Source organism: Grammomys surdaster, unplaced genomic scaffold (genome assembly GCF_004785775.1).
Source record: "Grammomys surdaster isolate TR1022 unplaced genomic scaffold, NIH_TR_1.0 126219, whole genome shotgun sequence".
In the NCBI taxonomy this organism is placed as follows: Eukaryota; Metazoa; Chordata; class Mammalia; order Rodentia; family Muridae; genus Grammomys; species Grammomys surdaster.
Window position 1 is genome coordinate 3864435 of NW_021621022.1, and position 19924 is coordinate 3884358.

Below are 19924 nucleotides of genomic sequence, written 5' to 3' on the forward strand. Positions count from 1 at the left end.
TTTTTGTGTGTGATGCTTTTTGAGGACCTCATGCAAACCAGGGAAGGGCTCTAGCACTGAGGTGTATTCCCAGCCCTCCTCAGAAGCTCTTGACAAAGTTCAAGTCTTCTGGTGTCCTGAGCAGGGCGGAACTACCAAAGCTTCCTGGAACTGCCATCCGCTCAGCTTTGGTTCCAGAGATGCCAAACATGAGTCATCTTCAGCTGCATCAGAGCTCCCTGTGTGCTGGAAATGACATGGACACATCTTTTTATTTTTTTGTTACTTTCCTGATCAAAGTCAAAGTCTTTTACAGAAAGCCAAAAAATTATATTTGGTGGAAGAGCAGGGGCTGACGGGAGGATGGCTGGTAGACAAGGAGCCTGCAAGGACCTCCTAGACTTGCTGTATTCACTGTGCCTCTGAGTCTGGGGTCCTCCCTAAAATATTGAAAGGTTTTGTTTTGTGTTTTTGAGTTCTGCTTTTTAGAACAAATAGTCTCTGTGTGGGATCCAAATGAACCCAGAGTCCTTTCCCAGTGTTTTCATGGCTGATTCTGAAGTTCAGCAAGGAAGCAGACATTAGGAATAGACTAGTCAGTCTTTGGAAGTGCCAGGTGCGCTCGACTATGGCAGAAGGAAGGAGGTATCATGGCTTTTCTCCTTTAGGTCTGAGCTGTTTGCTCAGAAAAATTCCAGAGCAAAAGTCCCCTTTACCCACAGTCCCAAGTTTACTCCCCCTGAAGTACATTTAACTGGTGGCTGCTTTATTTTGGTTTTGGTTCTGTTCTCTCCCCCAGCATTGCAATAAAGGGAGAAACTAGCATAGCCAGGGAGGTCTGATTTATTACACAGTCAGCACTTGTCCTGTCTGGGGGCGGGGATGAGGGGGGGCACACAGCCATGGGCAGCCCTACCTAGGATGCTGCGTTCATCTCTGGTGAGCTGTGCAGGGTTAGGGAGAGAACCACATGGTGGGAGGTTTCTGTGCGTCTCTAGGGGCTGGCAGGGAAGGGGGGCTACCTTGGTTCTTCTCAGATCTGTCCCTAGGAGTACAGCCAGATCTGCCCGTGTACTCAGATCCTGACTCTGGGCAGTGAAGCTGGGAACAAGTGACTGTGAGGTTCCCTGTCTGTCCTGATTACAGGGACCTGTGTTAGGTGCTATGATAGTCTCTCTATCTGCCATTAACCCACAGGCCTGCAATGTACTTAGGCTGTGTCTGAGTGTTGTCTGGACCTGTCATTTATTTATACTCAGAGTTTTGGGATGTGAGGCAGGAAGAGCCACTGCTCTTGTTCAGCCTCCATGCGAATTGTGCACTGGGTACCAGGGGAGCCCTGATTGTGCCCCAAAGAAAGGACACTTCCTTCAGTTATTACTGGACAACTCTGTGTCACACAGCCTGGATGCTTATTGCAGTGTAGCTGCTCAGTTTCCTACAATACACAGTGTGGTTCTGTCAGCTGCCAGATAATAGAGCCTAAGATATTAGAATAAATTTACTCTATGATGAAGTAAGTTGTCTTCAGAATAACCTTGTATGAACTTGACATCATGAACAGAGATCTCAACATCTCTTCCACTGAGACTCTTTAAACTCCTGACCTTAGTGTTCAGACACTGACGTGACACCCCAAGGCACCCAAGTGGGTAGCATCCCAAGAAGGATAATTAAGCTAGAATGCCAAAAATTAAAAATAAAAATTAGCAGGAGTCTAAAATCTGTAGTAAGCATGCTAGCCATAGGGGTGTGGATGCCCAGCTGGAGCTGCATTTGTTACTGCCCTGATCACGTGTCTGGAGTCTGTATTCTGTCTGTTTCCTAATGAGTGCTGAGGGAGAGCAGCAGTGTTTTCTTGTTCTGTTTTGTTTTAATGCCATCAAGTGCTGAGTGAGTTCTCGGTGGTGAACACGATCCAGATCACTTAGAGCTTATTGATTTTGTGATCAGTCTTTAGGCTGCTGCTAAAAGCAGATAGATTGCTAATCCATGTAGGAAGCTGTGGGCTGTCCCCCTCAGTGTTGAGCCTCCCAGGATCCACACTTCTACTCTGCTTTTTAGCAGCCCTCAGGACATCCTGGTTAACCCTGGGTCCTTTGTCTGTAGCATGCTCAGTTAAACTAATATTTAAACTGTTACTTAACCTCAGTGAGAAAGACCTGAGTTATCACAGGACGAAAGGGAGCTTAAGATTTGCTCACAACTTGGGGCTCAGTACTATGCTACTTCCCAGAACCCATTCCTGGGCTCCAGTTGAGACATAGGAGTGAGGGTGTCATCTCCAGCCACAGGAGTCAGGGCAGAATTTGAGGGTATTTCTTTCTAAAGGAGCCTGTGTTGAGGAGGTGGCAGGATGCGGTAGAGTTTGGGATGACTTGTTGGCAGTCACAGGTTGTAAAGTGGAGAAGAGTCTGCAGTGAACACTCATCTACTAGGGGACACAGCCCCTTACACACATGGCAAGCTTGAGGAAGAGTGATACAGTCAGACTTCCATCACAGAGAATAATGCTTTAGTAATGCTAGTAGGCTTTTTCTGGAGTATTGTATAATTTTTTTTAAAACATAAACTAATTAATTTGAAACAAAATGACTTAACTTTTTTGTCCCTGTGCTTAATAGGGCCGGTGGGAAAGTCAACAGGATGTGTCCCAAACACTAGTTTCCAGAGGAATAGGTCCAGGTTCTCCAGCTGTCTCTGTCTCACCCCAAAATAACCAGTCTCCTGATCCTGGTAAGTGTTTTTCATCTGCCAATCACTGCCATGAAATTGAGTATCTTTGATAAAAAGGTTCAACCAGGATGTCCTGCTGTATCCACAGGCTATCTCTGTTCATCAGAATGTCACCTTGTCTTAGCATGTTGGGTGGCATTGGTTTGGAAGGGTGACTTTACCCTGTATTCCTCTGATAAATTACCCGTGACTCTCTTGTCTTCTTAACGCTCAACTTGTTTGTTAATACTTACTGTCTGTATGTGGTTCGTGATGACTTTCAGCCTTTACATCCTCATAGCTGTTAAGTTTTGGTATCAAGATTTTTTTCTTTTTAAAATTTATTTATTTTTATGTATATGAGTACACTGTAGCTGTCTTCAGACACACCAGAAAAGGACATCAGATCTCATTACAGATGGTTGTGAGCCACCATGTTGTTGCTGGGAATTGAACTCAGAACCTCTAGAAGAGCAGTCAGTGCTCTTAACCGCTGAGCACCCTCCAGCCCCTGGTATCAAGATTGTTTTTGCCTCACACTGTGCTTTGGAAATCGGTTCTCGTATCTTTTCTGCATGGGTTTCTGTGTGATTGATAATATAGACTCCTTAAATGTTTGACAAGATTACTTAGTAATACTGTCTGAAGCTGGCATTTTCTTTGTGGAGAAGATTTTGAATTGTGACTTGGGTTTCTTTAGTGTGGAGTGATCTAAACCTTTGTGTTCCTTATCAGATTGCTTCCTAAGGCCTAGTTGCCAAAACGTTTTTGATATTATCTAGGTTATTGTTTATTCTTATAAATGTCACAGTATTTACTTGAGCTGTTCTTTTTAAGATTCATAGCAAGTTGTGGTGTGCACAACATCTTTCATCCCAGCCCTGGGGAGGTAGAGCAGTAGGATCCCTATGAGTACAAGGCCAGCTTGGAGTATATAGTGAGACCCTGTGTCGAAAACAAGCCTTCAAAACACCACAAGCAAGTGAGCACGCAGAACCAAGCACACAAAAACAGAGTTCTCCTTCCTCTAGAGCAGAAGTTAGTCCTTGTGTTAGGTATTGACAAGGAGTGAGGATAGGTCACCCTCCAACACTAGCAGGAGCCATGCACCTCAGAGCTTCATGGTTGCTTTAGTTACTGCTCCTTAAAGTGGTAGATGCCGGCTGTGATAATCCTTTTCTACTAATGATGTTAGAGATGCCTGGAGTAGTTTATACTGCTGGATTTGCTTACAGATGACTCTTGGCAAATACAGAGCAAAAGTTATGTGCCATTGTTTTCATTTAATCCTGACAGGACTGGGAGGCTTGGCAGCCTCTTACTTGAACCCAGTGAAGTCCCTGGTGCCACAGATGCCAAAGCTGCTGAAGTCTCTCTTCCCTGTTCGGGATGACAGAAGGGGCAGACACTCGTCTCCCCTTGCACACCAGGTGAGGAAGCCACAGTGAATGTCTCCCTGAGGTGTCTCTGGCACTGTGTTGCTGTTCTGAAGCTGGAGGTGGAGGAACAGCCCAGTGAGGGCATTAATGCCAGCTTCTGACCCTGGGAAAGCCTGTCATATTGCCTCTGCCCTTCTCTTCAGATAACAGAGCTGTTTGCACATATTGACACCCCATTCTTTCTGCTCTAAAACAAAAACTGCCAAGTCTTCTACTAATGTGATCCATGGTGCTATCACTTAGTACAACAGCCGTCAGATTGATGAAGGTGCACTTAGTGTTGTTTGTGTTGCCAAGTAGAAAATACAATTCTATTTTTAATTCTTGATTTCATTTTTCAAACAATATTGAATCATAGTCCGTCCATCCCCCCCCAACCCCCAGTGGACAGTCAGTTCTGTGACTCAAAGTAGTCACTTGTCTTCCTTCTGTTTTAAAAACTTTGCCTGGCAATGGAGCATTAGAGATGTTCTAGGATTTTCCAAACAACCTGGAAGGTTCTTTTATACAGTGGTGAAAGGAACCCACTTGAAGATGCAGCATGTAGTCATGCAGGCTTTAGCTTAACAGAAAATGTTACATGAGATTTATTTGTACTCATTCAGAAACACATGCCATGCAGGTACAGCTGTTGAAGTGGGTCTTGACATTAGCTTCTCCGTATTTCAAATGTCCCAGTATCAGGAATGTAGGTTAGTAGCATCGGAAGCAGAGTGATTCTTAAGGGCTTGTGTGAAGGTATCTTCAGGAGAGATGGTGTTGGCATTAATAAGCTATTTTGTATGTAGAGAAAGCTTCCTGCCCAGTGTGACACCAACTTGTACATCAGCACACAGAGCAGATGGCAAAATGAAACAGCAATTTTGAAAATGTTTAAATTACATGTAGCTAGGCAGGTCAAAGGTCATTTGACAGTTATTGAGATGTGTCTGTGAATGGAGGGCTCAGGCAAGCAAAGTGACTTTCCCAGTGGCTCATCACTGTGCACACTATGATGCTTTAAACTGGTCATTGTTTCATCAAGTGTGATGTGAGGGTCTATCTGAATTACTAAAGTAGATGTAAAGAGATTGTCCTTCCCCAATCTGCTCTGGTGACTCAGAGTCCACATGGGGACAGCCACCATGTCTTCTGCCTTCTGTAAGCACCCTGGTGACCTTACATGGAATTTGATGACCACGTTTTTTTTTCAGCTGCTCTTTATTGCAGGCAGTTGTCTAGATGGAGGGGAAATGGAGTCATGTTGCGGCTTTTGTTAAGCTGTTTGCAATTCTCAGCGAGCATGTCTGAGCCCTGGCTGCATAGGAGAGTTCACTTGTGCATAAGCCCTGAGCTTTGGCTAGGAGAGGAACAACAGCCTGTTAGAGACTAAGTCTGATGGGAACAGGAAGACAATCTGTCATGTCCAGGAGACAAGAAATGTATGAAAATATAAATTAGCACTGGGCTTAGTGACAGTGCCTTGTGGTGTAGCTAAAACATTAACAGTGATTTGTGAAAACACCTCCCTGAGGCAGATGCCTCCATATTCTCAAGGTTGCAGTCTCTGTCCTCATCTGCATAAAATCATAAGCCTTGTATCACAAGCAGCATGTCCTTCTTGGTGGCCAGTCCTCGGCTGGGTGTCCAGGTACCTTCTTGGCCCTCTCTATTTATCCACGTTTATCCAGTTTCTTCCCCTGGGTAGCTCACTTCATTCCGTTCTTTAACAGTTCATATGCAGCAGCTGGAACTGAAACCAAAGTCTGCACTCTTGCTGTGGCTTACAGCACCCTCCAGGAGTGAGCGCCCTCCCTTGGGTCTGTGTATGCTCTCTGCTACCCCTGTCACATTCTAAGACCGTCCACCACTATTTTACCCCTGGAACACACAAGCACAGTGCATGCCTTTTCTTCCAGTGCTGGCAGGCCACTCTGTTTCTCCTACTTTGGTTTAGAGCCATGCTGTCATGGAGGCCACTCAGTGGAAGCACAGCTAAGTACATCCCAGCCCTCTCTATGAGCCAAATGAAAATAGCACACTGCCCCCCACCAGATACACAGATATTTTTCCTGGGAATCCCTAAGTTTCTGTTTGTTGACCATCTCCCTTTGGAATATAACTCCAGTGGGCAGGGTTCATTTGCCCTGAATTATCCTCATAAGTTGGAGATACAAAGTTGTCTTACTGTTCATTCGTATGCAGATGGAGATGGGGCCCTGTGTAGACCTCTGTCACATATGTAGAAAGCACTGTTTGTAGGTTAGTGGTGAGACAGGCACAGCTGAGTGGGGTCTTTCAGTGTCAAGACATATTTGTGAACCTTCTCTCCTAGGTGGATGGGTATGCCATTAAAACAAATTCCTGAAGCCTTGATTTTCCCCTGGGATTCAGTTACCCAAAATGCACTGCCTTTTCTGCTGTTCCATGCAACCCCTGAGCCACTGCCTCTCACTTTCCCTGACTGCCTGCTAAAGCTCTGTGGGATGGAAATTATAATTGCAAGTGACAGCGTCAACATTAGTTTTCTTGCAACTTGGGTCACTTGAACTGTGCTCTGTGCTGCTGCTCCCTGGGTGTGCATCTTGGGGTGGGGTTTCAGTGCCAATGGAGACGAGTGGCCAGCATGCCTGCCTCCTGTATGCTCCTCTTTCCATTTCTTCACTCTCTTGGAAATCTGATTGTATATCTGGTGGTTGAGATTTTGACTTAAAAAAAAAAATCCTTCTTTGAGGTTTCTTCAAAAACAGAATCATCTTTTTCTTTTCTTTTCTTTTCTTTTCTTTTTTTTTTTGTGGCCTGGACCTCTGACCTTTTGTGTTCTGCTGGTAGAAGCCAGGACAAGAGTGGTCCATGTTCTTGAAGACCTGCCCAGTCTTAGCAGTTCTGGGTTAGTCTGCTGGCCACCTGTGGCAATGCCTTAATCTGTGTTGTTTTGCAGGGACCTATAGGGGGAATGGGTGGGATAGTAATATCCTGAGATTGGCAGCAGTGGAACTGATTTATCTCATTTAAATGATGCACCTGTACCAGAGTACCACTGTCTTAGTTTGGGTTCCTAATGCTGTGATGAAGCACCATGACCAAGAACAAATTGGGGAAGTAAAGATTATTTGGCTTACACTTCTGCCTTGTAGTCCATCACTGAAGGAAGTCAGGACAGGAACTCAAGCAGAGCAGGAACCTGGAGGCAAGAGCTGATGCAGAGGTCATGGAGGGGTCGGTACTACTTACTGGCTTGCTCCACATTGCTTGCTCAGCTTGCTTCCTTGTAGAACCCAGGACCATCAGCCCAGGGATGACAGTACCCACAAATGGGCTGGGCCCTCCCATATCAATCACTAAGAACATGTCCTAGACTTAGTGGTCCTCATCCTGTGGTCGAGACCCCTGTGGGGTAGAATGACCTTTACAGGGGTCACCTAAGACCATAGGAGAACACAGATATTTCCATTATGATTCATAACTGTAGCAACATTACAGTTATGAAGTATCAATGAAAATTTGATGGTTGGGGGTCCCCCCAACATGAAGACCTTTATTATAGGGCTGTGGCATTGGTGAGGTTGAAAACAGCTGCACTGTAGGTTTGCTTACATTAGATTGATGGGGCATTTTCTCAGTTGAGGCTGTCTTCCCTCTGATGACTCTAGTGTGTGTCAAGTTGACATAAAACTATCCAGCACAGCACTGAGTAGGATTAGTCCACAGTTCTACCTGACGCTGCTGTTGAACATTTTTGTCCTATGTCCACCCTTGTCAATGTAGTCCTTCTCTTTATTATTGTATTAACTATAAAAATACACAAAAACACTCAAATGGGAACTTCAGGGTTCACTTTTAAATATTTGCTTTAAAATTCTTTTTAAGTTGTTTGTCTTTTTAAACTTATATTTCTATCATCTGTATACTTCATAGTTATAGGGTTTCAGCATTTGAGTCACAAGCACAGTGTTGACTGTACAAGGCCTAAGACAGAGCCCTGGCACCTCAAGAAGCCACTCTTTGGCCATCGAGCATCTGACCACATAATGCACCTCCACATTGGTGGCCACCACCCCATCTCCTCTTTTAAGGAGGGCTTAGTAGCATCATGGAGCTAAAGGGACTGCATACCAGTCACCTGCTCTGTGTCACCAATCCGGCAGAAACCTTCCATGACTGATGCTCGAGGACTTTGCTTGCTGCCTGGCTCTGCCATCACTCTTGTGTGGGTATCTGATGTTGACAACAGTAGTTTAGCTAGGCGTGAGCACCCTGAGGTTTTATTTGCTGCCAGTGTCTGTTCAGATGTTCTTTAAGTAAGCAACCAACCGATGTTGAGATATTTAGAATGTGACCCAAGATGAAACCTAGAAAAAGCCCATCAGTGAACATGCCTAAGAGGACCTGACCCAGCTCTGAGGCAGGAAGCGTAGTCCAGCTGTTAACGTTGCTGGGACTTAGAGACAGCAGATAGAGAGCAACACTACTTAGTTGCTTAAGGCTTCCAGTATGAAGAGAAACAGATCCAGATTCAAGCCTGCATACCATGTTCAGGGACGCAGGCCTGTCATTGGAACCCGCTTTCACTTCTTTCTTAAGAGGAGAGGAATTAAACAGCTTCCTTTATGATGATCACAGTTTAGTTTGGAGGCTTAACACTTCCTTTGAGACAGTCCCATCACTGCAAGTTCTCTGGAAGACCAGTGGACAAAGAGCATTAGAGCCCTCAAGATTGCCAGGAACAGCAGCACAGAGCAGTGTCATTTTAGAGAAAATTAAATGCTCTGTGAGGAAGGATTGGGGAGTGGGTTAGCTGACTATTGGTACCCTGGTGCCAATACCTCAGGAGAAGAACAACAAGGTGATTTCTCTGAAGTGCTGTCACAGAGAACTGGGATTGGAATTAGCCAGAGCATAGAGGCAGCTGTGAGAGCACAGAGACCGCAGAATGCTGCTCTCTCCCACACCCAGATGCTTCTGAGAGGGGATGCTAACCCAGGTGAGGCCTGAGGGTAGAAGAAGCCCCGAGCCTCCTCGAGTTTCCATCATTCCCCTGGCAGGGCAGATCAGTTGGGAGAGAAGTGCAGGTTTGTGGTGAGAGAATGAGCACTGCCAAGAACCCTTTCATCGGTGGCCTTGGCATTTGTGGGCAGGAGCATTGTCTTCTGTCCCTTGTGCAGGGCAGGGCATGGGCACTGTAGGAAGATGTTTGCTCAGCTCTTCTGAGGCAGAGAGTGGCCCGGAGGCTTCTCATTCCTGGCTCTGCGGCTCAGGACTGTGGCTCATAGTCTTTTCTTTTGCAATGGAAGTTCCTAGATCTTGTTTTACACACAAGATTCTCATAACTTGTGTGTAGTTTTTTTTGTGTGAGTGTATTCATATAGAATTGGGCTTCTCATTTTCACGGAGAGCAGTCCTGGTTGTAATCAGTTTCTGTCTGAGTTCCAGAAATGCAAACATACTGCATGGAAAGAGGTGGCAGCTGACAAAATTGCTGTCTTTGACCTTCTCAGGCACATTTAGTAACGAATCTGGAAAATAATGAACTACAATTAATGAAACCCGCACCCGTGTTCAAGTGTGTTTCTCAGACAGCACATACAGTAATTGAAAGGACTTCCTGCTCTCTAATTAGTCAGATTGAATTAATTTGCCATGATAGCTCTCTTCACGTGTCTGGAAGTCTGTGTTCCTAGGAAGTTGTTGGTGTGCTTCAAAGCTTGAGATTCCAAGTGGCTACATTGATTAGTCTAGGGAATGAAAGGGTTAAAGTCAGATTGACTTCCCATCAGCACAGCTCCCTTCTGGCCTGCCTTCCTGTTTCTGCCCCTGTGGGTAGTGTGATGGTATTGGCTGCAGAGGCTTTTGCTTCGTCTTCAATGAACCTCAGGTGCAGCAGGCCGCTGTCCCTTAGTGCCCCTGTTGAGGAAACTCTTGAGGTGGAGGTAGGCTCAGCTCCTCCGTCATCATACTTAGAGCCTTAGAGTTACTACACAGCATGAGTGGAATAGGTTTCAGCTGAGTTTGATTAAAAATAAGTAGTAGTGTTCATAGAATCACTGAATCAGGAAAGTATTTGAAGGAACCAAACAAACTAGAAAGAAAAGAGCCTCTTTAACCCATATTTTCTTGTCCCTTTTGTTCTTGTTTTAAAAGATGACCTCAGGCAGGGAGATTGTGGGCTGCTTCAGAATAGGGAGTTAGAACAGTCCATGTGTTGGAATGCTTCCCCTAGCTGGGTCTGCAAGGGAGATTCCAGAAGGAAATGAGAAGACTATTCAAGTATAAAGTCCTCATAGGAACTGTTGTGTTTGTTAGAAATTTTGTCACCTCCTATGATTGACACTTGGATCCTGCAATTGACAGAGCCATGTGGAAGGCAGGGTAATAGTGCCTTAACCAGGACCTCTAATGATCAGCCCATCCCTACCCAAAATGTGTCCATCTAGAGAACACAATCTTCTAGAGAAGATTGGATCATCACCTTCATATATGTACCTTGTGCTGCTGACAGGTTGATCTGAGGGCATTGTGTATGTCAGAACAGCCATTTCTCCATTTGAAATAGAGACACCAGATGTGTAAAAAGCTGGCTTCATCATGGCTGACACACTCTACCCACATCAGCCTGACACACAGAGTGTAAAGCAGAAGGCAGCTATGGGAACATGGTAGATACCAGGCACTGAGGGCCTTCCCTGAGCATGCCTCTGCCCTCACTGTAGGCATGCCCCTCCTCTGATGAACATAGCCCTTAGATACAGACCTCTGCTCATGAGCTTATGGTTGAGGCTTGGTCCTCAGTAGTGTGTGTGACTGTTATCACCACTAGGAGCTACTTTTCTCAGACTTGTTACAGCTAGCCATTTCTAATGCCCTGCATCTAGACTCTGCTTAGAGTTTCCTCATATCGGGAAGAGGAGATGTTGACTTCTGATTTTTTTGTAGCAAAAAATAAAAATCACAACTCTTCTCCTACTTAGACCTAAATAGTTGATTAATATTTATTAAAATACAAGCTGAGTATTAACTTGGGCACCATTTTGATCAAATTCAGGGTACTAGGTAGATTTTAGAAAAGGTTTATAAATACAAAAGATGAAGGTGAAAATTCAGTACTGTTTAAGTTTAAGGTAATTAATGTTTTCTTTGTTCAACTTCTCATGTCCCCTTTACCCAGCTTATGTTAAATTTACAAGGACCCATCTTTTCCCACTGTCTGTTTTATTCTTTATCCTGTTTGTTAAATGACTGATGTATGTGTTTATTTCTTCAGAAAATACAAAGACAGCACTTATTGATGCGGTTCTGAGAGTGGAGGGCAAATGTTCCTTCTGAGCTGCACAGCCAGTGCAGGGTCCCAGCAGGCTCTGCCAGATATATTTGTGACATAGGGAAGGGAGTGGGCATTCATAAAGCCTGGGCTGATACTGAGGGTGAGCTGTGATCTCAGAAATGACCGGCACCATTTCCCTGAGTTGCCAGATTGTGGTGGCTGACCGTGGGTCTGTTGGGTCTCAGCAGTGCTCAGCAGACCATGCAAAGGCTCCTGAGCGTCTCCAACTCCGTCCAGCCACCTTGCTTGCAGCAGTAGGCTATGCTCCCCAAGCCCTGGTTCTGTAGCAGGAAACAGATAATGATATTCACCCTTCTCCCAGGACTTCTTAATATTTATGGTTGTGAAATACTTACAGTAGTTTTTATTAATAGTTACCAGATGTGTCATAAGGATTAATGAATTTACGATCTGAAATGTTTAGAGCTCCTGAAATAGAGGCGACAATTGTGCAGGGAATATGGAAAAGAGGCTTAGAATGCAAATAGTTGAGCTTGGAGGGTGGAGCTGTTGTGTGTGAAGGAGCAGTGGCTCACAGAAGGTCCAGTCTGGTGTGTATCTGGTACCTTACAGTGACAGGCCGTTAAACTTGGGCCGCTTGAGTCTCACCCCACCCCCGTATGTGAACATACACAGGTTTTTGGGTACTCTGTCCATCTATCTCCTCTCAGCCTAGGTAATCCCCTTCTTGTTTCTACTTCTTTTTCTTCCCATCCAAGTTTAGGCCCTCAGGAACTCTCTGGAACCACTGAAATAATGTCTTCATCGATCCCCTCATACTGGGGCCTTCTCTTTTGAACTAGTCTCCCAAAGGAAGCATTCTCCTCACAGTCAACACTCTCAGAGCAAGCAGGAGCTGTTTGTGGACACACAAGACTTCTACACCTGCCCCCTCCAGCTTCCACCTCTGCATAGCACTGAGCCTCTTCCCCTGCTGGGGCTGCTAAAGACCCCAGGGTAGCTGTTCCTGGGGAGATACCAGTTCCCTGATGCCTCCCATGCTGCTCAGGCTGGTCCCACACAGCTACTAGGTCTAATCCCTTCTCCCCTGAACACCCTCTGCCTTAGGACCTTCCAGTCTGGGATCCTTTTCACACTCTTTATTTTAGTGATTTGGCTTACACATCCCTCCCCCCAAACAGATCACCCCTCCCTAATGAGAGAATCCAAATAGACATTGACACTTGCTGAGTCTGGAGAGTGGTTTTATACTAGAACCAGGGTTTGGTCTGTCTGTGCCCTTGGTTAATTTTTGCAGCTGTTTTGTTAGGGAGCCACTGAGTCATGATAGGGAGTTGCTGAGTCACGAGGAAGAGTGTGAGCATGTTTCTATGCTTAGTATGTCAGCAAGAGTCCATGTTTGGTGGCCACCATTCCCTCCTGCTAGGCTTCTACATATTCATATTCTCCTGCTAGGCTTCTACATATTCATATTCTCTCTCTCTCTCTCTCTCTCTCTCTCTCTCTCTCTCTCTCTCTCTAAGATTGATTTATTTTTATGTATATGAGTACAACAGAAGAAGGCATTAGATCCCATTACAGATGGTTGTGAGCCATCATGTGGTTGCTGGGAATTGAACTCAGGACCTCTGGAAGAGCAGCCAGTGCTCTTTAACTGCTGAACCATCTCTCCAGTCCCCCAGTCTTCAACATTTTTATGCCCCACCCTAATGCCATCTATTTTCAGTCAGACTTAACTAAAGAGTGGAACTTGTAGCCTGAGCATGAGGGAAAAATTTTTTACTAGGAAAATACTCTGCAAACCTTCCTGTTTGTGGGAGACTTTGGGTCTGTGGGGAAAAGAACAGAGATAGTATCAGGTCCCTTGGACTTCAAAGTGGAGTGGCAGGCACATAGAGGACTGCTCCATTTCAGTGTCAGCTGCCCTGGGTGCTGGGGGAGGTGATGCTAAGACACAGAACCTTTTTTGTGGTAAAGGCATGGAGGAGAGGTGGCTGGGGTCTTGGAGTTGAAGCTCCTCCAACTGCACAGCAGTAGCCTTACTGTTTCAGGACACCCTTGCTTGTTCATCCTCTCAAGCACACAGGCTCCTAGCTCCCCTGGTGTTTAACCAGTTTGCAGGATGAAGTGTATATCCTTTCTCTACTCTGGTCCTTCGTCGTACTCGTTTCTGCATTCTCCCCGGCACCTTCCCTGAGCCGTCCTACCGCTGTGAGTTAGAATGGGTCTATGGCAGTACTTATCTCCTAACAGTGGCCCTGGTGGCTACGGTGTCAACTTTGCCCTATGTGTGTGTTATCTGCAAATGAGGGATGGTAAGCAGTCATGCTTAGGCTTGAAGGCCCTGTGTACACAGTCAGAACTATTTGGAATTCTCAGGGCCTAGGATCCTGGGGACTAGGAGGAAATGGATGGAGGCTTATTCAGTTCAGGTTTCCACTGTCTTAGGTGCAAGTGGTCACTGAGCAACTGGCCCTAATCCTCAGCTTTTCTTTCCTGGGCTCCTTTAGTAAATCCTTCAACCTTTCCATATCAGAATGGTAAGAGAGTCAGTAGTAGAGCTGTGGCCAGCATTGGTTCCCTCCAGCTGCACAGGGGAAGTGAGGCCCACCCATGCTGTGCCTGCCCTGCCTGGGGGTTGTTCTCTAGTGCTGAGTGAGCAGAGGGAGAAAAGGGGACACCTGAAGCCAGAATTGGCAAGAGCTGGGGAGGCAGAAATGGTGGGCTCCGGGTTTCTTCCAGAGACCTTCACGCTGCTGGTCTGCCTCTGTGTCCCACTGCTGTTGATCTGATGAGTGTGGTTCCTGCCCCTCCTTCTGACTTCACGTTCTTATGCAGATCCTTAGCGTTCCTCTAACACTCCTTGAATCACTTGTCTGTAAGTCAAGTCCTCTCTGTGGTGCTTCCCCCTTTCTTCAGGCTCTTCCCCCCTCACCTGCTCTGGTGTAGGGTTTTTTTTTATAACTGGAATGTCTGCTTGAGCTTCTGCTGCCTCTCCGGTTGGCCTGGCACTGTCAGTGAGGCTTTCTGGCTCCTGGCTGCCTTCTGCTTGCTTTGTTCAGGAGTCAAGTTACCTCTCTTTCTTTTCCTAGCTCTGTTCGTTTCAGATGCCCAAGGCTGCCCCTCTGTCTTTGTGTGCTTGCTGCTCCAGCCAGAACAGCTGCCTTCTACCTCAGTTGTGCAGCCTGTGGTGGGCTCCAGGAGCCCACTTGCAGCCCAGGCTCAGGCCGACTCCCGGCTTCTACTCTGACTCAGTTACTTCGTGTAAAGACGTGTGCTCACAGTCCAGGATTGATCAGCATGTGTCTGTGACCACAGAGAAGCATGACAATTATATGTGTGTCTTGTCTCTGGCTCGGACCAAGCTTGTCTTGTGTGGTGTGGAACCCTGGTACCCTCAAGCCTTTTTGGCAGGAGTGTGTTAGAGTTCCTGAGAGTTGGGATGGTCTCCTTGTGTCTCCTGCTAGCTGTCTGCTCTGGGCCCCTCTACCCTTTGGGCCCTCACTCACTCACTTAATTGTTTCCTCAGCCCATGCCCCGAGTCTTGGTGCAGCCTACCTTCTCAGATGCCCAGGCAACAAGGACAGAGGAGGTGAGTCACCAGGTTGGGGCTGCCCCACTTGCAGAGGTGGCCCTGACACTACCTAGGATTCTTTCGTCCATACCTGCCTTTCCCTCTTTGCTTCCCACTTTAATAATTAGCTACAATGTAGGTCACTGCCTTCTCCCTGCACAGGCTCCTTGTTACAATTTGCTATTTTCAACCTGCTAATCATATGATTGCTAAAGTTTTTGGTGCTTGACTGATAATGTAGTCTGTGCTTTAATAGTCCACCGCTAGGCAGAGGGGCTTTCTATAAACAGAACTATCTTTTTCTTGTGAGTGTTTGCTTAATTCTCAGTTTTATAGTTCATCCTGGTTCATGGTATCAGCGTGAAAGGACTTAATGCTAGGCTGGGAGAGAACTGCCTCTTCTGCTCTCCCATAGCTCAGCAGCGCTTGCCATCCTGTGAACAGTAGATCTCCCTAGTCGCACCACGCCCTTAGTCTCTCAGAAGATGCCTCATCTTCATAGGGAAAGTAATATAGTCAGACAACAGCAAACAGGGTCTGATGATCTGAGGGACAGTTGACCTTTAGGTAGTGCCTCATCGTGAAAAGTCCCTTTCACTCCAGTGCCTTACTGATGGCTTAGCTCTGGGCCCCTCCACCCTTTGGGCTCTCACTCACTTACTTGTTTCCTCAGCCCGTGCCCCGAATCTTGGTGCAGCCTACCTTCTCAGATGCCCAGGCAACAAGGACAGAGGAGGTGAGTCACCAGGTTGGGGCTGCCCCACTTAACTCACTTAACCGCTGAGTTAAGCCAAGGTATCCCCTACCGTGGGAACATTGTCGGTTGTCATGTGGAGGAAATTTGACCAGAAGCAACACTCACTGGTAAGGCCATCTGTGTCTGGCCCCTGCTGCTTACCCTAGTGGCTCACAGCTTTTGGATATTCTACAGGCCGCAGATAGGTTTCAAGTAATACATTTCAGTTCCAGCCAAGTGAAACTGTTTGCGGGGTGCTGGGGGGAGCCAGAGGAAGCTGTGTCACCTTCCTGTTGCCATCTTTAGTCTACCATCACTGTACCTGGCGTGTCCCTTCCGTGGGGAACATGCACAAGCCCTTCGGCTTCCCTGGGCTTCCCTGTACGTGACTGTTTCTAGTTCCCACATACCTCTCCCACCGGTGACACAAGTGGGCATTGGAGGTGTGTTCTGTGCCGCTCCTTCATGCCACTCTGGCCCGAGTGGAACTGGAGGTGACTGGATCTTACTGATGGGTGAGTATGGAAAGGCCACAGGTCATGTCCAGCTTCTCTTGTAGCTCTGTGTATTTCCCCTGCACCCAGCAACAGCTAACTAGAGTAAGAAAGAATAAATAAAGCATGTCCAACTTTCAGAAGAAAAATGATTGAAGGATCATCTAATCTTTCAGCATATTTATGGCGATGACAGTTATTGATCTGCAGGATTGAGTAAGTTTTCAGTCAGAGCCCTATCACAAAAATGGGCTGTTAATCTCAAGAGTGCTGTGAATCCCCTCCCCCAGAAAGTGTGCCTTATGGGCAGTGAAGGCTTCTGGAAGGAAGCAGGAATGTAAGTGACAGTTCACAGGAAAGCGCATGATTTATCAAACCGCTGAGTTAAGCCAAGTAACTGGAAGAGACTTATAGATCTTAGCTACTTCCCAGTTCAAATAAATTCTAGGTTTCAAATGGAAAGTGATCATCTATAGTGTAAATATCAGGATCCATCTTTCTTCTCTGTGCAGCCTTCCATCTTTTCCCCATCCCATCTTCTCCTTCCCTAGCACCGTGGCTCCCTCAGACAGTTTCAGTTATCTAAAAGAACATCCTGTACTCACTTCCAAAACACTGGGACTAGCGGGGAGCCTACTATCACTGTGAGATCCTGGCTTTGTGTCTGTGTCTTCTGTCTGGTAACTCAGACAGTGATGTGAAAGGCCACTGGCTCTGTCCTTTCTTAGTGATGATCCGTTGGCCCATGTCCCAGAACCAGAGGCCCCCAGACCCTGATATGACATCAGCAGCCAGAAAAGTGAGCTCCTAGAGAAGGAGCCCTAGCTATAGGCTCCTGGATCCCCTCCTTGTTCCTGATGCCCAGCCTGTGCACCCCGCCACCACTGTCTGGGTCAGTGCCTCATGTGCCTGTATTGCTTGCAAAACCACTTTCAGAATGTCTGCTGAGGTCATCTTTTGGATTTTGCCAGAGAAAAGTGCTTCTCTGCTCTCTTTAGTAGGTTTTAGCCTTCCTCTGAGGACAGTGGAGGGTGAGGGCATCTGCTTATGTGGGAACAGGTACCTGAGCCAGGGAAGCTAGGATGGGCAGAGTGAGGTTTAGTGTGTGTTGCTTCCTCCTGGAGTGGGGCCCCTTGCCTCATGTAATGCCCTCCTGTGCCCACGTGCAGGGATGAGCACCTCTTTAGAAGATGAAAAAAGCAGCAGGGTCTGTGCCATTGTGCATTGTCCACTCCTCAACACAGATGCACAGCCCAGTGCTCACCTGGCATTTGGTTCCAGGGCCAAGACAAGCTCTGATGATGTTTGCTTCCGATGTGTGCTGTCCACAGCCAGGAACAGTTCCTTCCCAGGCTCAGTGTAGATCTGGTAGTGTTAGCCTCATGGGCTTTGATTTGGTGGGAAGGCCTTTCCACCTTTCCTTAGTGTGCCTTCTGTTTTCCTGCAGGCTCGACAAGGCAGCCCTGGGCCTAGTGGGGCTTTGGAGTCCATGGTGAAGATGGTGGCCCCTGCAGTAAAGATCTGTGACAAACCTGTCAAAGTGTCTTCTTCTCTATCTACCATGGTGGTTACTCAGCCCCAAGAAGGGCAGGATGGACCTCCAAGCCCCTTGAGCGAAGCTTCCAGTGGCTACTTCTCTCACAGCGTCTCCACTGCCACCCTGTCAGAAACGCTCACCTTAGGCCTGGACACCACAGGCCTTGGCAGCCAGACACCTGGATCCCCCCTTGCCCCATGTCAGGTCACCCCAGAGCCTGAGCTGGCTTTCCTCTCCTGCACGCAGAGCCATCCTCCTGTCCCAGAGGAGCCCCATGTAGCACCTGCAACTCCTACTCAAAGCACAGAGCTGGAGGTTCCCAGACCACCTCTTCTTTCTGAGCCCACATCTGCTGTGCCCACATCCCCATTCAGAATCCGGAAAGTACGGACCTCAGAGCTTAAGTCCTTCACAGGCATGCTGGGGGGTGCCTCCTCCGGAGCAGAGGATGACCTACTGGCTTCAGAAGACCCTAGCAATGCTAGGGGACAGACTCTGGGGAGGCTAGAAGTGACATCTGACTCTGAGGATGCCAGTGAAGTCCCTGAGTGGCTCAGAGAGGGAGAGTATGTTGTCGTGGGTACCAACAAGACGGGCATTGTAAGGTATATTGGACCAACTGATTTCCAGGAGGGAACATGGATTGGTGTGGAGCTGGACCTGCCTGCAGGTAAGTGGATGTGGGTGCCTGTGCTCAACATGACTTTGCTGAATGTAGAACGTGGGATGTGCTGTGTACCCCGAGCACATCAGACTCCTCGGGCCCCCTGACCCTTCATAAACCAGATGCTAGCTATCTAAACTCTCAGAATCCATCAGAGCCCCAAGGTAGTCACTGAAAACTGCTGTGGACTCAGTAATATCTTAAATATTTTTCTCTTGAGACCATGACCAGCTGTATGGTCCAGGCTGGTTTGAACTGACTTGGGCCCAGTGATCCTCCAGCTGTAGCCTGCCATTATCTGGGGCTATAAGTAGGTGCCACCATACCCAGTGTTCTTTGTAAAGTTGCACTCCAAATTCCGTTCTCCTGAGACTCCAGGACACTTAGCGGTGAGTGTGAGTGCGGTGGCTTAGGTGAGGTGAGCAGAGAGTACCGAGGCCTTGAGTCTCAGGTCAGACTGCAGAGCTCAGGGTGGGCAGGAGTCAGGGAGGCCCTAGAGAAGCGTGCGTTCAGACATCTCTGTAGACAGTGTACCAGTGCTGTTTTATCCTTTAAGAGGAGGCTCTCCTCGGGGCCAGCACTAGCCCCTTGTGGGATAAGCTAGCCTGTGGCCTCTTAGGCCCTTTTATCCTTTGTTGTAAGCACAGGCACAAACGGCTTTGTTGGGTACCCATTTCTAACCTGGGCCACATGGAACATGCTTACTGAGCTACCCTACCATCACTGTGATCTGTATTGTCTTATATTTGTCACCTCACAGGGAAATCTCACGTCCACTAACAGCTGTGCCCTGCTCAGCCTTGGGTTACAGTTAATCTGCTTTTTGTTCCCAAGTTTATTGGGGGGCTATGATCTGGGGTTGGATGGAAAGGAAACTTCTGTGCCCGGCTTCTTTCCTAACATGTGGCCAGGGTCCCTTTGTGTGGCAGTGCCATTGCAGCTCCTTCCTGTTTGTGATTGAGGAACTCTGCTGCGTAGATCTCTTCACTACTTCATTTAGGCTGCTCTGAATGTAGGCTGGGGACGGTGACATGGACACAGGGCCCCTCACTCCCTCAGTGTTGACGGTGTGAAGACAGCAGACAGTGCTGCAGGGTCAGGTGTGAGCATCATCTAGCTCCCTTTTTGAGCAAGGAGAGTTCCTTGGTCTGAGCATGGGAGGGGTGAGAATGTAAAGTCTGGATGGCAGGGGCAGGGCATCCCTGAGATGTGTGGCCCACCTGTTCCCTGCTAAAGCAACTGCTCAGGCTGCCAGTGACAGACCTGGCTCCCTGCCTTGTCTCCGGGTGCTCAGCCAGATCTAGCAGCTTGTTGGACTGCTGGGTAAACTCAAGGCTTTAAGAGGGCACCCCTAAGAACTCAGCACCAGGCCCTTGTGTCTCAACCAGACTATGGTCTCACCAGTCCATTTATCCCTGGCTGCAGACACAAGCCAGAATGACACCCTTGTCTCTGAGCCGAGTGCTTCCTGTGAAGTCACTACCTTTAAAAATAATCTGGCAGAGAATACCTTGATTTGGAACTG

General features: G+C 47.3%; 1 protein-coding gene across 1 annotated transcript in view; it reads left to right on the plus strand.

Moving 5' to 3' along the window:
* The window catches only part of Kif13b (kinesin family member 13B), a 159126-nt gene that overhangs the window by 134393 nt on the left and 4809 nt on the right, over positions 1 to 19924 (plus strand). Inside the window, exons 37-41 of the mRNA XM_028758708.1 lie at positions 2604 to 2715; positions 3991 to 4124; positions 14924 to 14986; positions 15642 to 15704; positions 17646 to 18405. Of these exons, the coding sequence (XP_028614541.1) occupies positions 2604 to 2715; positions 3991 to 4124; positions 14924 to 14986; positions 15642 to 15704; positions 17646 to 18405 (1132 nt within the window). The remainder of the gene's footprint in view (positions 1 to 2603; positions 2716 to 3990; positions 4125 to 14923; positions 14987 to 15641; positions 15705 to 17645; positions 18406 to 19924) is intronic.